The following is a 21,616-nucleotide window of genomic DNA, read 5'->3' as shown; positions in this document are numbered from 1 at the left end:
AGAAATCACAGGTCTAGCCCTCATCTTCCCAGCTCACATATACCCTAAGCTTGGGAAAAATTGAATTGTTTGTTGATCCCAAACATGTACATTGATTTCTTGCCTCTCTGTCTCTGCCCATCCTGCTTTCTCTACCTAGAATGCCCTTCCCTTTTCAACTACCAAAATCCTGACTTTTTCAAGGCCCAACTCAAGAATCATGGCCTTCATAATGTTGCCAACAGCTAACAAGCTCTCCTTCCTCCAAACCATGCCTCCCCCACCCTATCCCCACAAAAGAGAGGAAAATGAAGAGGAAAAAGGAAGTAGATATATAAAAGTTCACACTTACTTCAAGAAATCGCATGCAATTGAAAGGGAGAGGGGGGAAACAAGGGGATTTTTCTTTTTTCTTAATATAAATTTATTTATTTTCAGTTTTCAATATTTACTTCCACAAGATTTTGAGTTCCAAATTTTCACCCCATCTCACCCTTCCCCCAACTCCAAGATGGCATGCATTCTGAATATCCCTTCCCCTAGTCTGTCCTCTCTTCTATCTCTTCCTCCCTTCTCTTATCAAGGGGATTTTTCAATGCTTGAATCACCAATCTGGGAATAGCTTTTGAGAGCTTTGTCTAGTCCTCTTATCTCTTTGTTTTGGAAAACCTCAAACTCTGATTAGAATTCCCAATTTTTACTGTCACTTACAAGATAAAGTCTAGGCAGCTAGTTGGAGCAGTGGTAGGATGACAGGCCTGGATTCAGGAAGACCCGAGTTCAAATATGGCCTCAGACACTTTCTAGCTGTGTGACCCTGGGCAAGTCACTTAACCCTCTTTGCCCCAGTTTCTTCATTTGTAAAATGAGTTGGAGAAGGAAATGGCAAATGACTCCATTATCTTTGCCAAGAAATGGGGTCATGACAAATCAGACATGACTGAAAAATGACTGAAAAAGATCAAGTCACTTTTTGTCCCAAGACAAGATTTCTATGCATGTGCACATGCTCACACATACATAGACACACAGACCCATACACACAGTACTGTAATCTCTGAAATGACAGACTTCAGAAGTACCATCACATGCTCTTTATGGTTTTCAGAGTCTGGATCTAGTCACGAATTGCCCTGGAAGAGATAGAGTCAGCCAGACAGCACTTGGTCTGCTTGGCTATTCTCTCCGCAATGAAAGCTTAACAAGAGCCCTGCAGTCTAGAAGAGACAAAAAAAAAAGACATCAGAAGAGCAATGTGGATGCATGAATCCAACGCTAGGATTCCTGGCTGTCTTAATAATTGCTGAATTCACAAAGGGAAAGAGCAGTTTGGACCTGAGTAATTACTCTGTCTCAGACTTAGGTGTGATGGAACTGAAGGGTTCTTCTGCCTTGAGGAGAAATAAAGCCCTGATGGATTGGTTCCTTGCATAGCTAGGTCCGGGAAGCTGTGAGATAGTCTTCTTGAAGGAAAAAGGAATGAGAGGTTCTACCTAGGATGAGAGGAGATGTAGGACAGACTCAGAAACTTTGGGCAGCAAAGAATCTTTAAGATGTGCTCCTGAAATCACAATGAGCAAATATTCTGAAAACAAGGGACCTTTCCACAAAGTTGATCTATCTATGGAGAGGTCTGGGGGAAGTCTAGTACTCACTACTGGGCCAGTAAGCTAAGGTGAGACCAGTAGAAGGTCCATTTCTAGGCTTCTTGAATTTGGGCCAAGAACTAGATCCAACCATAAAATGGGAATTCTCAAGGTTTTAATTGAAAAACCCCCTAGGAGCAGTAGGAGGCCTCGAGGCCTAAAGCTATGTGGGTACATATCCTTCTCTTTGGATGGTGAGAAGGGAGGGAGGGAGAAGGGAGGCCCTATTGAAAAATCAATCAATCAATCAATCAATAAGTCAGGTACTGTGCTAAGCACTGGGGAAATAAAGAAGAGAGAGAGAGAGAGAAGAAGGAGGAGGAGGAGGAGGAGGAGAAAGAAAGGAGGGAGGGGGAGGGAAAGGGAGGAAGGAAGGAAGAACAAATAAAGAAATAATTGTTGCTTTCAAGGAGACACATTTAGTCAGACATGATGAGAAGGTAAGGAGTCTGTTGTTGTTCAGTCATGTCCAACTCTACATGACCCCGTGGACAAAGTCCACTGGGTTTTCTTGGCAAGTCAAATTTTTCCATTTCTTCCTCCACTGTCTCTCCATTTTACAGATTAGGAATTGAGACAAATAGCAGTTAGGTGACTGCACCCATAGCTAGTAAGTGTCTGAGGCCAAATTTGAACTCTTCCTGACTCTAGTGTTCTATCTACTGTACCACCTAGCTGCTCCCTGGATTTTTATCTTACAGTCTTTTTACCTTTGGTAAAACAACAAATTTATGCTGCTGGAATTCATTCTCTTGCATTATAGAGATGTTACTTTACTTGTAGATGGACAGCTCAGCCTAGAAGGCTGGTTTATTGACAGGTAGCGTGGTGTATTGGATAGAACACTGGTACTGATGTCAGGAGGCTGTGAGGGGATTAAACCTGGCCTAAGCAAGTCATCTCCCCTTTCTAAGCCTTAGCTTCTTCACCTCTAAAACAAGGGGGTTGGACTGAAGTTTCTCTAAATTCCCTTCCAACTTAAAATCTACTATCCAAAGGTCTTCAGAGGATCTCCTTTACTAAGCGAATCTGATTTGAGCTTAGCGAAATTTCTTTCTCAAAACTAAACATGAGTCCTAAGGTTCCATTTTAGATCCCCTTTTTTTTTTTTTTTTGCTGGGCAATCAGTCCAGATGGGGAACAGTTTGTCTTTATCTCCCACACAATGAACCCTAACAAATACAGATTGTAGTCAATCCTCGTCTATTCATTTCTCTTGTTGGTTAATTAGTCCTAATTCCTTCAACCTTTCTTGGAAAAAAGTTAAGGCCAGAGTGGGATGTGGGAGGCAACAATAGATAAAAGCCTTACAAAGCTGGAAAGAATTTAAGAGATCATCTTGTCCAACTGTTGCATTTTTATAAACCAGTAAATTAATTGATTTATAAATAAATTCATTATTGGTTTTTATAAATTAGTAGATATTTTTAAGCAGGGTCAATAGAGTGATTACTCTTTCCTAGTACAGTGGTCCTTCATTTATATCACCCTGCCCATGTGGGGGCCATTTCCAGTTATCCTGATCTATATCTTGCACCTGGACCCAGATGACTCTGGAGGAGAAAGTGAGGCTGGTGACTTTGCACAGCCCCACTTCACTTAAATTCAATTCACTTGGAAGTCAAGACATCATCTTCTGTATCTCATTATCCTCTTTGAGAACAACAACTCTTCCTATGCAGACTGTGAAAGACCTTGAATACCAGACTTAGCTGTTTCCTCATTTCCTGACCTTGAATAACCTGTTTATCCCGATAAGATATCCCCAAATCATACTATTAATGATGCTCATCCTCCCCATAATATTGGTGATGTTCATATCCATAGTGATACCTCCTAAATATCTATTAGTGACACACAAACTGTTTTGTCCTAGTGTTACCATCCATCCTGTCCTGGCCCTGGTGAATAACCACTAGTGTTTCTCCTCATATTGATCTGACCTGAGCAGAATATGCCTGCTGTTCTATTTTCTCCGTGTCAAACTGCCCCCCTCTCACTATCAGCACTGGGTTTCTCTTATCCTCCAACACTGTTGTCTCTTTACTGATTTCAGAAGCAGGATCCCTACAGGATCTATTGCCATTCTCCAGCACCAAGGAGGTATGGAGAGACCTCTTGGATGTGTTTGGGGATCTCTAGGCTAATAGGAAGCTGGCAGCAAAGCAGAGTCCCTTCAAAGGCTTCAGCTAGAAAGGAAAATTCCCCATGAAAGAACAGCTCCCCACCTTATCACTTTGTATTCTAGGAGTCTACATTCATGTCATCTGATTAACATTGATTCTTCTGTAAGCACAGGTACTGTGTTTGATAATTAAAATTTTAAATTATTCAATGAGAACAAATTGTTGGCTGTGTTAATCTCAGTTACTGCAGAAGGAGCATGTCACTATTCAAGAGGGGCCAGATATAATGCCATCCACACAGGCACCTCTGACACCAAAACCAGGGTACCCACCCCAGAGCAGGCTGAGAAATTCCCTTCTAGCAGTGAGGCTGATAAGGAACAGGCTTCTCCTCCTCTACCTTGACTTGACATGCTGTTACAATCCCTTGGTCTCCTCAGTTTCCTCAGCCTACCCCTCTTTCCCCCCATCTTTTTTGGTCTGGGTTGGTGCTTTCATTGGTATAGGGAACCTTTGCTACTACAGATATGCAATGCTTTCCCTACTTATAGCCTCAGAGAATGGCCTTGGGGACCTGGATGGATAAGTGACTTGCCAGCCAATATGACTCAAAGGTAAGACTTGAACCCAGGTCAACCTGACTCTGAGGCTACCTTCCTGTCCTCTAAGACACCTAGGCTACTTTTTTGGTCTCCTCACTCAACTTTGAGTGTCTGGCTCACTACTAGCTCTACTCATTCTTCTCTGGCCCTCTGCCTTGGTGCATAAGGATGCCTAATGGATGAATCTCAGGAGAAAGGTTCATAGGCCTCCTATCATACCTTATGCATTTACTAACTCCTTCTAATGGTCTCTTCAGGGAATAAATAATGGAGATCAGAATCCCTGCTATTTTTATACTCATTGAACCTTTCTTCCAAGAAGAGTGTGTGCCTTCTTTCACCATTAGATTGTAAGCTACTTGAGGGCAGGGACTATCTTTTGTGTTTTTGTAACCCAAGAGCTATAGAAGGTGCTTGATAAATGCTTATTGACTGACTGACTGATTTTTATCCTTTTGGGACAGTAAGGGTCAAGTAATAGGGATGAAAAGCACCCTCGACTCTGGCCACACAGCAAAGGAGAGAGTTGAGGGAGAGAACTGAACACCGATGGGTGGAAATTCAGACTCTTAAGGCCCGCTCCTGAATGTACGCTGGAGATACGTGTTGTTATGATTATTATTTTGTTGCTGTTATGTTTTCTCAAAGGAGGAAATTGAGGCAGAAAGAGTTTTTCATTGGATGAAAAAATTAATAGGCCAGATATCCTGCCACCTAGTTTGGTCCATCTTGTCCCAGATGCTGGTGGACAGTGGCAGACTACTCTGTGGTGGAGGTGAATGACAGATAAATGATAACCATGGAATCAGAGGAATATTAGGGGCTACTTGGTACAACTCCTCTTTCCAGATGTGGAAACTGAGGACCGGGAAGTTTTAAACGACTTGCCCAAGGTAGTAAATATCAGAGGAGAGACTTGATCCTCCTCCTCCATCTACAGAGACAGTGAGGTTGTTTTTTTTAATGTTTGCTTGTTTGTTTTGCTGTTATGTCAATAGTAGTGGGCAACTAAGTGGCATAGTGGATAGAACACTCAACTTAGAAATGGGAAGACATCAAATCTGACCTCAGACTTACTACCTGTGTGACCCTGGGCAAGTCACTTAACCTTGTTTGCCTCAGTTTCCTCATTTCTAGTGCCTTTGCTGATAAAACCCCAAAATGGGGGTCACAAAGAATCAGACACAATTAAAATGACTCAACAACAATAAATCAATAATAGTAATAGGTTTTGAAAGCACTTTATATTCATTTTCTTATTTGACCCTCATGAAAATCCTGTAGGGTAGGTAATTCAGGCATTATCATCCAGTGAGAAAACGAAGGCTCGGAGATACAAATGACTTGCCCCAATTTGAACCCAAGACTCACCTGACACCAAGAGCAGTACCTCCTCCACTAAAACACAGGTAAAAAAGTTTATATCTTTAGGTCTGGCCAGCTCAACAGCTTTCTGTCCCTGATGAAGGTAGGATGGATGCTCCCCAGAGACTGCTAAACTATTCCACAAGAGTGGCCAACCCATGGGTGTGCCAGTTTGTGAGAGCCAGTTGTTAAATTTTCATTGTGAGCATTTAGACTTCTGATGTGACAGCCAACGGGCCAAATCTGGCTTGCTGCCGGCTATTGTACAGCCCTTTATTTAAAAACATAACAAATTTACATTTAAATAGTTTACATTATATTTAAATGCGTAAAAAAAGTTTACGTTTAAAAACAGAAAAACCATTCTTAGCTGTTGGGCTATGCAAAAGTAGGCACTGATTGGCATTTGGCCTATGGGCTATAGTTTGCTGACCTCCAGTCCAAGACTAAAGAAAGTGGTGAATAAAATTTTAATAATGCAGATGAAGCTTTAAAATGTGTCTGGCATTCACTTTTTTTTTTTGAAAGCCAGGTGTTCAAGATTTACCAACACATCACTGGATCAGCCCTATCTCCCTACCCCAAATATTTCACAGAAACCAAACCTCGTCCTTATTCTGGAAGCCTGAACATCATTTTGTACTAACCAGCCTCCTTAGGCCCCCACTTGGTATAAGAAAAGGGCCCAGCATTCAGGGACACAGCTGGAAGCAGCTCCTGGGCTCTACTCACCTCTTTGATCCTATGCAGGAGGGGCAGAAGCCAGTCTTTGTTTACCTCACAGTGGCTGTCAAGAAAAGTCAGGATGCTGGCCTGGGCTAGGTCTGCTCCCCGGATCCGAGAACGGATCAGCCCTGTAGAATGAGGACAAATGGCCATGCAAGTACCCCCTTGGGACTGGTCCGCAGTCCCTCTATAAGTCTTTAAGGCTATGACTGACAGAGCAGCCAGCCTCCCTGCTCCCTGCATCACCATCCCTTTTCCCCTGTCCCTGGGAGTCCCCCTTGGGAAGCTGATTTTCTCTTACCTTCCCGCTGTTCATTCCGTAAGCATTTCACCTTGGGTAGCTTGCTCAGCAGTTGGCAATCGTCAGCTTGCAAAAGATAAAATGGGATGATGAGTGAGCATCCTGGCCTCCACGCTCCAGGGGCAACTTTTGTACTGCAGGGGGACGTGAGGAGCAGGGGATCCTTCCTGGAAGCCCAGTCCCCTGACCTGTTTCCAATTTCCCTGACACTACTCAATTCTGATGACTTCCTACTCTTGGCTTGGAACAGCAAGAAAACAGGAGAGGAAGAAGCTGAATGGTCTGTGGGCTGAATCCTAATCACCACAATTATGAAAAATGGCTCAAAATAAGTGGCCTACCCAAGGGGACAGAGAGCTGGAAGCGAAATCAGAAGGACCTGGGTTCAACTTCTGCCTCACTGGCTGTGGGACCCTGGCAAATCACTTAACCTTTCAGTGCTCTGAGCTCTAACACGAAATATTACTAACAAGTTGCTCATCTGCCTTGTAGAGTGAATTTCCTAGAGTGAATTTCCTAGATATAAGATTCCTATATCAAAGAAGTGACAAGTCTGGGAATTAAAAAACAAAAAACCAAAAACATTCCTAATGCAATGTGTTTAAGTGGGGAGTATTTTTTGGTTTTCCAGCCTGAATTAGGGTACCTGACACCTTTTGCTAAGACTCTTCTAAGGCTGCAGTAAAACCTTGGCTTGGTCATGCAGGAAAGCTATGGAGCCTCCTTCTCTACAGACCATGGAGTCCAAGATATTCCTATCACACTGGGGTGAGGGTGCTAAAGACCAACTGGATGTAGGGGATGTCTAAGGTGCCCTCTGCTCTTGGAATCATTCGCTTCCTATAAGAACCAGCTCAATGCCCCTCAGTGTAGGAGTTTCCCATTTCCCACAGCTGCTGGGCAACCCAAAAGTTATAGTTGTGCATTTCCAGGCTATAATAGTTTAAAACTGCACATAGAATTTTAGAATATCTGGTGTATCTTATATGTACCTAGTTATTTCCATGGTATGACCCTCATTATAATGTAAGCTCGCTGAGGACAGGGGTTGTTTGTGCCTCACACTCTTTGACCTAATGACATTGGCATCCTGGCTGTTCCACAAATGAAACACTCCATTCTTATCTCTGGGCATCTTCTCTGGACGTCCTACAAGCCTGGAATGCTCTCCTTTCTCATTTCTCCCTCTTGCTTGGTTTCCTTCAAATTCCATCTAAAATCTCACCTTTTACAGGAAGCCTTCTCCAACCCCTCTTAATTACACTGCCTTCCCTCTGTTCATTATTTCCTATTTATCCAGTATATCGCTGTCTTTGTATATATTTGTTTGCATGTTATCTTCCTCCATTAGACTGTAAGCTCCTTGAAATTAGGGATTGTCATTTGCTTCTTTTTGTACCCCCAATACTTAGCACAGCGTCTGGCACGCAATAAGCCCTTAAATAAATGTTTGTTGACTGAGTAACTGGGCAACAGAAATTTATCTGTGCAGCCCAGAGGCATGGCCCCGACAGGTCTCCTGGGTATAAGAGGGGGAAAGAGGTGTGAGGTGTAGAGGGGATAAGATAATACTAAACTGGGTATCTAGGAAGTAAAGGGAACCCTTTCATTCCAGGTCAAGCTTTGGCTGAGATGTCTTCACACAGAGCAAGGGTAAGGAAATGACATTTACTCACACTGAAGTGAGTTCTAGGTTAAAATCTTTAAAGGGATGGGGTAGCCATTTATGATCAATCAACATTCATTTATTAAGTGCTGACTATACACTGGGTACTTAGCTAGGTAGTAGAGATCTGAAGACAAAAAGGAAACAATTCCTGCCCTCAAGGATCTTGCACTCTACTGGAGACACCATTTACATAAATATACAACAAATACAGAATATATACAAAATGCACACTGTGCAGTTTTGAGAGAGCACTAGATGCTAGGGGGTTCAGAAAAGGCTTCAATGCCAAAGGTGGTACTTAAGCTGAGCCATAAAGGAAATTACCATGGGGTGAGGAGATGTGCATTTTACAGATGGGGAGGTGAGCAGAGAGGCAAGGATGATGGAGTGTTGTGTTTGTGGAACACTGAGAAGGACAATTTGGCTACACTGTTGAAAGAAAGAAGTCATATGTGTATATATTACACACACATATATGTGTGACTATATACATATACACATATACATATATGTTCATTCATTTATTTATTCATCTATTCATTTGTTTGCTTATTTACTTATATTTATATTTATATTTATATAGCGTGGCTAGGTGACAAAGTACATAGGGCTCTGGGCCTGGAGTCAGAAAGACTCATCTTCATGAGTTCAGATTCAGCCTCAGGCACTTACAGGTTGTACGACCATGGGCAAGTCACTTAACCCTGTTTGCCTCAGTTTCCTCATCTGTAAATGAGCTGGAGAAGAAAATGGCAAATCACTCCAGTATCTTTGCTAAAGAAAACCCCATATGGGGCTATGAAGAGTCAGACATGACATAAATGATGAACAGCAATAATAGTATATGTATGCATGTATACACATGTGTATATGCACATATATACATGTGTATATACATGTAGACATAGAAATCCGTGTATATGTATATATGCACACACATATGTGTGTGTGTGTGTGTGTGTGTGTGTATGTATTTGCAAGTTGCAGCTGTGTTATGAAAAATTTAGAATATCAAAACAGAGGAGTCTCTGTTTGTTCCTAGGGGTAATAGAGAACTACTGTAGCTTATCAAGTGAGGTTGGACTTGTGTTTTAGGAAAATGACTGTGTCCATTGTGTGGAGGATTGACTAGAAAAGAGAGAGACTTAGAATGGAGAGGGAGAGACTTAAACCAGGGAGACCAATTAAGAGGTCACTGCAATGGTCCAAGCAGAAGCAGAAGTTCAGGTTAGAGAGGGAGGGAAACACACCTTGTCAAGTGCATGATCAGACAGGAACACAGACTCACATAGTAATAGGCCCAGACATGTAGCAATAGCTCACATTTATAAAGTACTTTCTGGTTTGCAAAACATTTTTTCATACATTATCTTGTATGACCTCACCACACCCCTATGAGATAAATGTTATTAATATTCCATTTTGCAAATGAGGAAACTGAAGTTCATAGTGACTGGTCCAGTGTCTCACAGATATTAAATAACTGAAACAGAATTAAAACCTAGATTTTCCTGACTCCAAGCTCAGTGCTTTCCCCACTACATCAAGTTGCCATAAAATTATCTGGCACACACTTAGACTTGTTTCCATTGGGTCACAAAAGGAGCTTTAAAAGATTCATTAAGATCAATTCTCTTCTTTTATTCAGATGGAAATTCTCCAAGCATGCTTAGACTTTCCTGGTCCCCTGGGAACGAGTGCAGTACGGAGTGCCACTCCTATGCTTTGGATCCAAATAAGAAAGAAATGAAATGTCAATACTTACGGTCATCACTGAAGTCATCCACTAATATGATCTCCTGGACCAGATGCACTGGAGTTCGGTTTGACACGCTGTGAGACGGAGAGAGGAAAAACCATTATAGCAAAAATGGTAAGAAAAACAAAAGCACACATTGTTAGAGGAAGGAGGTGGTGGGGTTGAGATCAGATCTGTTCCAGTGTGGGTAGAGGGTGATATCAACTAAAGGAAAGAAAACACTAGGTTTATTTTTCAAGAAATAGAGGCAAAAACCCAAACCTTCGGCCCTTGTTTCATATTCAAGGTTAATCAATCTAAACCTTTCAGGTTCTATTTGTAATGGACTTTTTGTGGAGTTGAGATACCAAAATGTGGCCAAAAATTATTAAGAAAGAAAGTAACCGAGTCTCTCCATATGAGTTAGGATAAATTGAGGTAGTGCCAGAATTATGCCAAGAAGGAAAAAGGGGTCACACACATTAAGTGTGCAAAAATTACTGATGTTTTTAGACTGAAGGATGATAAAAGGCACGGCTTTGGGATGAGCAGGACTGTTTGGGATGTCACTATCCATTGGCATGGCCAAGAAGAGAAGGGGATACTTAATAAATGCTTTCTGATTTAAATATTATGAAGAAAGAATCAGCCAGACTGGTAATAGAGGTAAAAAGTAGGAGGAATTTAAGTTCACTCTAGGAAGAACTGTAGTAGCATCAATGATGGTAATAGAAGAGGCAGGAGATCCTCACCACAATTCAACAAGCATTTATTAATTGCCTGCTTTATGTCGGTCACTTTGCCAAGTATTAGGGACACAATGACAAAAAAAGAAATAGTTCTTGCCCTTGAGGAGCTTACATTCTACTAGGGAAGCTTACACATATTCTCAAAATTGGGAAGGTAGGGTAGGGAATAGATCCAGAATGAGGTTTTAAATGTATTCCATCTTGGATGATGACAAGTTATTAAAAAATAGAGAGGCTCTACAAGTAGCAAGAAATATGGGTCTGGAAAGAGGGTTAGATGCAATAATGCCATAATTTTGTTATGAGATCCATGCTTGCATAAGTGAGATAGAATCCTAGAATCCAGCACATCAAAGCTAGAAGAGTTCTTAGAAATAACCTAATTCAATCCCCAAAATATACAGATGGGGAAACTGAGGTTAAGTGACTTGCTCAAGATCACACAAAGTTTGTTATGTGGTGGTAGGCATGGGATTAGAGTCCTCCCTGATCATTCTAGGTGGCTGATAAAACTATATGAATTTAAGAATATTTCAGATAGAAATCAACAGGAAAAGTTGTGAGAATGAATAGGGATTGCCAAGCGAGTGGGTGAAGAGGGAGCAGGGGACACAGTGGTGAATCATAGCCAGCAGGCAGACTAGGGAGAAAGAACCAAGAAAGATGCTAAAGCAGATAGATACTATATAAGCATGAAGGGAAGTAAGAGAAAAAAAATGCTAAAGGTTCAAGAAGAGACAGATACTCTGAACAGGCAATCAACTGCATGTCCAGGTGAATGAATGTGGAGCAGCATCCACCATGTTAATTTCAGGAGACATTAGATGCCATGAGAGGCAACATGGCACAGTAGATAGGAGTGTTAAAGTCAGGAAGTCCTGGGTTAAAGTCTTTCTTCCAACATCATTAGCTGAGTGAATATTGACAACTTGACCTCTCAAGTCTGAGTTAGCCTGATATGGATATTTGGAGCACCTATTTCACAGGGTGGTTACCAAGCTCAGATGAAATAATGCAAGTAAAGTACTATAGAAATGACGGTTAATATTATCATTAGTCTCTTGGAGCAAATCCAATCACACTGCTGAACACATGGCAGCTCCCTTGACCATGGTGCTGACTCTAGGATGTGCCCCAATGTGAACAGTAGGAGGAGGATGGGAATGAGTGGGCTTGGATCCTCATTTCCTAGAGTGTCCTTTTCAGAGCTCTCTTTTGTACTGGGTGTTCAGCAACCCACAATAAGAACTTTATTCTTGGAATTCCCTTTATTTGTGAAGTATTAATTCTCACCATGGCAACTAGGACAAAGTGGAAAATAGAACCGCATCACAAAGACCCAAGCCCCATCGTCAAATTCACTGAAGAAGGGGACAGAGGTTGCCATCATGTGAAACCATCCCCAGGGAGGGGAGACGGAGGAGGAAGCCTTACCATGATCACCACTGGGGATGAGGGGAACCCAACCACCCCCAACAGCCAACCCTCTAATTACAGAGGGGAGAGAAAGGGAAAACGGGAGGGAAAAAAATTGCTTGAAGAATAACCTTTAATGAGGTTTGATTACAGCTGCAGCTTCGGCATTTTACTCCCTCAAATCCCCGCCGGCTCTTTGAAATTCAAGAGTTCTCTTATGTGAACATCAAAAGGTAAATCGTGTGAGAGCTCGGAACTCAGCCGTACTGGGAGATGATTAGCGAATAAAAAATGTCCAAGGTTTAAAAAAAAAAAGTCGTCAGCACTAAGTGCTAATTATACCATTTCCAGCTAACACCTGGCTTGTTTTTGCTCTTTTAATCAGGACAATTTGAGCAACAGCAGGGTCTCATGCAAAGTGGCTGAGGGCTCAGGAGACCTAGGATGAGGCACTGGACTTCTTCGGTATCCCAAAGGTCAAAGCTAGAAACAGGATCAAGATTCTACAACTAGACCCTCCCCTGATGATTTACCACTAAATGCTGCATTTGGCCTCTCACCAAGGTGGTCACTTTCTTGGACTTGCCCTTCCTCCATCTGCTAGCCCTGGGTAATAGAAAGGACACTGGAATGGAATTCAAATCCTAACTGTAACTTACTACTTGTGTGATGATGGGCAGATCATTCAATCTCCCTAGGCTTTAGGTTCCTGATCTGTAAATGAATGGGTGGGACCAAACAGCCTGGGAGGTCTATTCTTCCAGACCTATGATCCTCCTTGAGTTTCTGCCTCCATCTCTTTGCTTATGCTGATTCTCGTGGCTGGACTTCCCAGATGAAGAGCCATCCATGACCACCACTCTTTCCACTAAATCCTTCACTTCCTTCAAGGCCTAGATCTCAAATCACCTTCAGCTTGGCATCTTCATTGACTTACCCAAACTCAAGCTTCTCTTTCCTCATGCTTTGAATTTCTTTGACACATATTAACATAGCACCATGAACTTGGGATCAGAAGATCTGAATTCAAATCTAGGATCTTTGACTTATTGGGAACAGTCCCTCCATCCTCTCTCTGGTCCTCGTTTCATCATTTGTAGAAAGAGGGGTTTAGACTAAAAGATCTCTAAGATCCCTTCCATCTGTAATCACATGCACGTACCATGTGTGATTATACTAGCAAACATCTACTTGTCTGCCTCCTAGAGTTATCATTTAGCTGGTTCTAATGTGGATATTGAGGAGCTCAGGTGGTGGAAGTGCTGGACTTAGAATCAAGAATACTTGAATTCTAATCTTGCCTCATACCTCACACAATGGAGTAGCTAGGTGGCCCAATAGATAGAGTGCTAGACCTGGAGTCAGGAAGAATCATCTTCCTCAGTTCAATTCCATCCTCAGGAGCTTACTAGCTGTGTGACCCTGGGCAAGTCACTCAACCCTGTTTGCCTCAGTTCTATCATCTGTAAAATGAGCTGAAGAAGGAAATGGCAAATCACTCTAGTATCTCTGTCAAGGAAGCCCCAAATGAGGCCACAAAGAGTCGGACACAACTGAAACGTCTCAACAACAACAAATCCTTGTTAAATCACTTTATATCTCTCAGCCTTAGCTTCTTTATTTGTAAAATGAGGATTGTGATAAACCTACATCCCAAGGTTATTTTCATCATCATCATCATCATTTTCAATTATTTATTTTCACAGCTAGGGGGCAAGCTCCCCAAAAGCAATCACTGTGCCCTCTACTTCCTTGGGAGCCCCACCAAACCCCTTGTACCAGAAAGCACTCAATCAACGCTCGCTTAATGAAATAAACACTGATCCGGTCTCAGCATCCCTATGGCCAGAGGCTGGTCATAGGTTGCTGTGACCTGAAGCTGGATGGCAAGGGGTAGGAAGGGAGATTATGGGATTCAGACCAAGACTGTTCTACAAGACTTGGATGGGCAGAGAACCAAGTTCCATTACAGCCCTGGGGAGCATGGCTGCCTGCCCAGGCTGATGGGAGGGCTTGGATGCTAAAATATTCAGTACTTCAGCATAAAGATTGGGGAAAGCTGATGTTGGGAGTCAGAGGGCCTGGTTTCCAGACCAGTTTCTGCTGCTGGGTAGCTAAGAGACCTTAGACAAGCTGCATTCTTCTCTCTGGGACTCAAATTTCTCATCTGTAAAGTGAAGCAGGCCGGAGTACAGTCTCTAGTGTTCCTGCTCTGGCATTCTATTATCTCTTTAGAATTGCCTGAAAGAGTACGTGGAAAGTCCTGAATGGGCTAGGAACTGGCCTAGGTCTAAGATGTTGGAAACCCTGAGAAAGTAAAAAAAGGAGAATGTGGAACGTTTCATTTCTGGAAATCCAAAAACAATTCCTTATAAGAGGAGCTCCCTTATTATATCAGTGGTAAGACCCTCAGGACAGTATGAGGGAGGTTCCCCTCAATTATGAGCCATCTCTACCTATGGAAATTTCTAGCTGACCCCTCTGGCCTTCCTTGCCTAATCAATCATTTAAGTAGCATTGATTAAGTATCCACTATATGCCAGGCATTGAGGATATATATCAATTAATTAACAAACATTTATTTAGCACCTGTTCTGTGTCTGGCACCGTACTAGGTACTGGAGACACAAAAAGAGGCAAAAGACTGTCCCTACCCTCAAGGAGCTTATAGTCTAATGGAGGATACAATATTGTACAGGTAAGTAAATTCAGGACACATATTATCACATCTATTGAAGAAACTGAGTGTCAGTAAACCTAAATGAGTGTTTGTTTCCTGTGTCACACAGGTAGCATGTGTCAGATCAAGGATTTGACCCCAGGTTTTCCTGACTCCAAGTTCAGTATTCTATCTATTCCCTATACCAACTCAGCTTCTGATTCTTTTATTTAACCCCTACTCCTATCAAGGCTCAGCTCAAGTTTTACCTCTTTCAAGAAGCCTTACTTGATTTCCATAGTTGTTAATGCTGTTCCCCTCATTACACATGCATACCTACATATGCGTTGAATGCACATGCGTGTATATAAAATGCATATGTATATGCCTATGCATACACCTATAAACAGAATAGACATCTACATACACATATACACAGATGTATATATGTGTATGTATATAACTGAATGGGACCCATACCTGGGTCTACCTGATAGCAATATAATAAATAATTAACATTTTTATATACACGCTGATTTACAAATCATTTTCCTAACTGAACCTTCAAATGCAAATATTTTGTTTTTAAAGAACAAAGACTTACTAGCTGCTTGACCCTGGGCAAGTCACTTAACCCCATTGCCTCGCCAAAAAAAAAAAGAAAAAGAAAAAAAGAACACAAGAATGCAAATCTTTACTTAAAAATTTAGTTCTGTATCACAAGTAATTAAATGAAAACTGACAAGCATGTTGCTTTTTGACAAGAGGAAGCTCTTCTTTTCTCCCCCCTCCACTTGATTGATTCTATTCTTTGAGGTGATGATGATGATGATGATGATGATGATGCTTTTTAATTTGTCCTTCCCTATCTTACATATAAGGAAACTGAGGCATAGAGAGATTAAAGAGACTTGTCTATGACCACACAACTTAAAGCCAGTGTCATTCAAATTGAGGTGTTTTGAGTCAGGGTCTAGTACTTGTTTCACTAGGGCTACACTAATTCCCAACATCTGAGAGCTATGAATAAGATTCTTTCTCTTGGAAAAAAAAAAAAAGAAGAAGAGGAAAAGGGACAGACTTATGATTGCAAGCTGGGTGTGGTAGCTCATGTGCATAATCTCAGCTACTAGGGAGGCCAGGCCAGCAGATCTCTTGAGCTCAGGAGCTTGAGCCTCAATGGGCTGAGCTGATCTGGGGTCAGCACTAAGTTTGGCCCCAGAAGGAAGGAGCTACCAAGTTGCCTAAGGAGGGGCAAATCAGCCCAGGTTGGAAATGGAGCAAATTAAAGCTCCCATGCTGATCCGTGGTGGGGTCAGGTCCATGAGTAAATTTTACATTCATATATAAATACATATGTATACACACATATGGCATACATGTGTATACATATACATATGCGAATTTATAGATATAGACTATGCATATGTGCATATGGACATATCATGTATGATATACATGTGTAATTCACACCTAGGTGTATAAACATGCAATGTGCACATGCATATATTATAACATGCATGTGTGCTATATACACATACACACATATATATGCACAAGGATTTGATGTCTAAATGCTAATTATGGTCTTGATCATCACATTAAGTAATTTCAGGTAGTTAAAGGATCAATCACTTCTATCTTAAGTTCTTGTTGCTTGGTCTAGAAGGTCTATAAATTCTACTCTCTGCTTAATCAGAGGGGTTAATACCCTGGAAAAATGGGTCAGAGAGACCCCAACTCAAAGGATACCGATCTATAAACCAGAATGTCAGTTTATTCATTGACAGCAGGCACTAGTCACCAAGTGGACCATTTGTCTTTTTCTCTCCTCTCATATTCTTAGTATTTTTCTCCATTACTACTACCACTCCCCAAATAAAATATAAGCAAAAACAGAATTACAATGAACAGAATGTTAGAATAACAAAGAAATTCAGAGATGTGGAAACTGAGGTTCAGAAGGATTGTTATTTGTGGCATCAGACCTCTGCCTGGGTGAATGGAGACTGAAAGAAAGAAGTAAGAGGATGGCTCTAAAGTATGATAACCCAATGGTAAGTCTTTTCCAGGCTAGGTATTCACCTGGTAACTAAACCAAACAGGTGTTTCAGTTAGCCAAGGTATCCTCCTCCTTGGCTAACACTAGAACCTCAGTGACAAATTTTTATCTGGGCAATTCTTTTTTCCCAATCTCCAAGCTAACACTCAAAAGGTATTCAAATAACCTTCTTCTGTTTCTCTGGGTAGGATGTCTATATTAATCTCTAATGGTATTCTTCTATGTCTCATTGCTATCTACAAAGGGATAACTAGATAGATCATCGATGTAGCACAAAAAGGGATTTGAGGTCCTCTCCTGTTCATCTCCCTCAGTGCACAGGTAAGGAAACTGAGGCCAAGAATGATTAAGTGATTTGCTCAAGGTTAAACAAATAATAAGAGTCTGAGACAGGACTTGAATCTGAATCATTGCCTCCTATAAATTTTTGCATGGGAGTTAGGGGGAAGAACAGGATTTCACCTTGTAACTACAAGGCAGAGATTCTAGGACACCAGCATGAGGCCTCTCCTCTAGATACTGCAGTGGAGCAGGAGAAGGCGCTTACCCAACTTGACTACTTGATAGCTTCATATGCTCACTAATTAATCTTGTTAAATAGGTTCCAAGCTACTAAAGGACCACAAAAGCTATCAGAACACACTTAAACAATATATTCAGCATCTTCTAAATTCATCACCCTAGGACAAATCCCTATCTCTCTTCTTTAATTATGTTTCTGGCTAATTTGTTGGCTCATGTTAATTTTGTTTTTTAAAAGATTCTATTTTTGTTTTATTATTTATTTTTTTTATTCATAGCTTTTCCTTTTAAAGCATCTTCATTTCCAAATATATTACTCTTTCCTCTCTATCCTGAGAGTCATTCTTGTAACAAATAATTTTTAAAACAGGTGGAAAAAAGCCAATTTAGTAAAGCTAACCAAAACATCAACCAAACCTAATGGTGTATGTAATGTTCCATACCATAGTACACCACACTTGCAAAGAAGGATGTGTTTTCTCATCTCTTCATTAGGACAAAGCTTGGTGCTTAAATTAATTTTAATAAGAAACTAGGCTCTTGGGGTTGTTTTCCCTTGCCTCAATTCTTGTCATTCATAATGTTTTCTGTAGACAGCTTTGTCTACTATTATATCCTATCTAACAGGGAAAGAAGAGACATAAGTCTTAGATTATACAGTTAGATGATAGGAATGTCTGAAGATTCCTTATACTTGATGCACTCTTTGACCTGAATTTAATCTTGTTTCCTTGTGAGACTGGAGATTAATTTGTCCTACCAAGTGACCAAATGAGTGATGCATTTTTCTTTCTCAACAAGGGCCTGGCTTTAATGGGGTATTATAAATCTCCATCTATGCTGACAGCATGTGTCAAAGTGAAGCAGCTAGCTTAGGTCACTGCTGAGCTGGTCTAAATGCCCAGTCATGGGCAGGTTCAGCCTGACTCATGCCTAAGGAATGTCAAGATTGTCTCTTTGAGAGGCCCTGTGCATGACAATACTTCTAATGGAGTTGTCTAAAATTCTCTTAAACTAGCCATCAAATGAGTTGGTCAAGCTGGGGGGGAGGGGCACAAATGTCATATATCTCCTGAAACAAGATGGCAACCCCACAGGCATCCAAGCTTGTTAGGAGACTTGTTAGGTTAGGGAAAATTTTATATCTAGACTGGTCTTTTGAAGAGGTCCTCAGATAAGAACCATAGTGCAGTTCAATTACACTGGCCTACTTGCAGAATCATAGATTTAGGGCAAAAAGGGACACTTAGAGGTCATCCAGTCCATCCCTTAAGTGACTTGCCCATGATCACCCACTAGTAAGTGTCAGAGTCAGGATGTGAATCTAGGTTTTCCTGACTCCAAGTACCACAGATCATCCTACTATAGATATCTAGGTGGTACATGAATAAGAGGACTGGATCTGGAGTTAGGAAGTCCTGAATTCAAATCCTCCCTCAGATTTTTTACTAGCTATGTGACCCTGGGTAAGTTTCTTTTTTTATTTTTTGTTAGTATTTTTAGAGGCAATCAGGGTTAAGTGACTTGCCCAGGGTCACACAACTGCTAAATGTCTAAAAGTAGATTTGAACTCAGGTCCTCCTGACTCCAGGGCTGGTGCTCTATCCACTGTGCCATCTAGCTGCTATTATCATCTACTTTATCATGCTGCCTTTACTTGTTTTTCCTCATGCAGCAAGCTGAATCTGTGTCTTTGCACAGATATCTCCCATTCCTGGAACTCTCTCTCTGCTCCCTTCTGCTTCTCAGAATCCCTTGTTTCCTTCAAGACTGAGCTTCAAGAGTCACTTCCTGCACCTTTCCTGACCTCCAGATGCTAATGCTTTGCCCTCCAGGCTTCCCTTGTATCTGCTTTCCCTGTGCTTTGTTTACTTCTATAGAGGTACCTGTTGTCTCCTCTATTAGAATATAGTCTCATTATGGACAGAGGCTGTTTGAGTTTGGGGTTTGGGGTTTTTTTGTATCACCTTTGACTACCACAGTGCTTAGCACATAGTAGACACTAAATAAATGAGTGCAATTAATTACAAAATTGAATATCTCTACTATACTCTGTAAAATGTTTATTTTGCAGACTTTTTTTTCCTTATCCCTCTTATTGTAGGTGTTGAAAACTATCTAAAGTTCAATTCTGGAATGAATAGGCTCAGTGGAAGGGACAGTCATGGTGGCCTAACTTTAGCATGAATTCTGCAGCAAGTGGATGGTTGGCATGCCCAAGGGCATTTTGGGAATCAGCATACGATGGGCAAAAGTGAACTGTCTATCATTCAGGGCAGTTTCTTCACGGTGATTCATTATTTGTATCATGGGTCTCAGCTGATCTCCTTGAAGGCCATTTGGATAAGTCTCTAATACCATGAGTTACTCAGGTCATTTCCATGGGGCAAGGTGTCCAAAGAATGGGGAAGAGAGAACATTCAGGTCAATAAGCCTCTCTAAATAAATTTAATCTTGTGGTCTGGTCAGAGATATTCATAGCAACATTACTAGTAATTGCAAAAAGAAATCCAAACAAACCTGAAAATGACCAAAATAGTAAACCAATGGTTAAATAAACTGAGATGACAATGATGATGATGACGATGATGACAATGATAACAATTATAAAGGGACTGAAGATTTACAAAGTCCTTTGCATATATTGTCTTATTTATGCTTGCAACAGTCCTATAAAGTAGGGGCTATTATTACCCTTGTTTTATAGATGAAGGCACCTGAGGCACAGAAAAGTTGTGACTTGCCCAAGGTGACTCTGCTAGTGTCTGAGGTAGGATTGAACTCAGGTCTGTATCAATCCAAATCTAGCACCCTGTCCACTATGCCACCTATTGTTCAGTCAAGACCAACAAATAAGAGGAACATTTAGGTTAAAAAAAAAAAGTCAGTTTCAGATATGTAAGATCGAGGAGTGTTAAGGGCAGGCCTAATGTCAACATTTTGTTAGTTCAGGTTCAATGTTGGAAAGAAATGAGGCACTTGTAAAACATTAAAGGGTTAACCAAAAGGTTTACTTTGCCCTAACACAGCAAAGATGTGCATACGCAAGGTCACAGCAGGCATTTAGTTCTGGACCTGGCCCCTCACATGGAAACGAGTCTGTTCGGCAGGGTAGGGTACGGTCACTTGAGTGGTCCTCAGAAATCTACCAAGTTGGAGGGGTCCTGACCCCATATGAATGGGACTTTTTATGTCCTTCAGTGACTAGAAAGCTGCCTCAACAGAGGCTGGGGCCAATCAAGTCTCAGGGATGGCTTTGATGCCTTTTAGGGAAAATTAATCCTTGTGGGGAAATGAGAACTCTCCTTTGATCACAGGGAGGAATGACTAGACAACAGTTTTTTGAAAAATATTCGGAGATTTTAATGGCCTGAAAATTCAGTATTAGTCTGCAGCGTAATATAACAGCTATAGAGATGTGTGTATGTATATTTATCTATGTATATGTATATGTTTATATATGTTTATGTATATGTATATATTGTTATATATTTGTATGTTTATATATGTCTATGTGTGTATATATACATATACATATAAGTGTATATATGTATATAATGTTTCACATTGCAGTGAGAGGCAAGGATTGTGAGGTTTCTTATTGGTGAACATTCACCATATATAACCTGGACTTGAACTCATGTAACTATGGATACCATGCCACAGAGCATATGCCCCACCCCAATTCCTGCCCCTCCCTCCCAATTTCTCCTTTCATACTCTAGCTCTGAGGACAGTTAATCAAATCACTGCTAACAAAACACTTCTCTCTGGCCACCACCACCCCACATGTACTATCTTTCCTTATTAAAATGTAAGCCTATGTACCTAAGCTAATGTATCTACCTGAGAGTGGGTTTAGATGGCACTCCCCTGACACTTAGTACAGTGCCTGGTCCACAGCCAACACTTAATAGATGCGTTGTTTTTTTCCCATCCCATTCCACTTCCCCTTGCCTTGGTCAGAACACATCAAGAATATTGTGCTTAGGTCTGGGCACCATATTTTTTAGGAAGGACTTTGACAAACTGGAGAGTGTTTGGAAGGACACCCTC

The 21,616-nt window shown here is 41.2% G+C and overlaps 1 protein-coding gene across 1 annotated transcript in view; it reads right to left on the bottom strand.

Annotated features, from left to right (window-relative positions):
- The window catches only part of GALNT14 (polypeptide N-acetylgalactosaminyltransferase 14), a 344,571-nt gene that overhangs the window by 72,473 nt on the left and 250,482 nt on the right, over positions 1 to 21,616 (bottom strand). Inside the window, 3 exon segments of the mRNA XM_078149778.1 lie at positions 6,451 to 6,572; positions 6,746 to 6,811; positions 10,180 to 10,247. Of these exon segments, the coding sequence (XP_078005904.1) occupies positions 6,451 to 6,572; positions 6,746 to 6,811; positions 10,180 to 10,247 (256 nt within the window).

This window comes from Phascolarctos cinereus, unplaced genomic scaffold (assembly GCF_003287225.1).
Source record: "Phascolarctos cinereus isolate Bilbo 61053 unplaced genomic scaffold, phaCin_HiC Scaffold_2;HRSCAF=192, whole genome shotgun sequence".
Taxonomy (NCBI): Eukaryota; Metazoa; Chordata; class Mammalia; order Diprotodontia; family Phascolarctidae; genus Phascolarctos; species Phascolarctos cinereus.
Note: the sequence above shows the minus strand (reverse complement) of the source record. Positions and strands in the feature narration are given on the sequence as shown.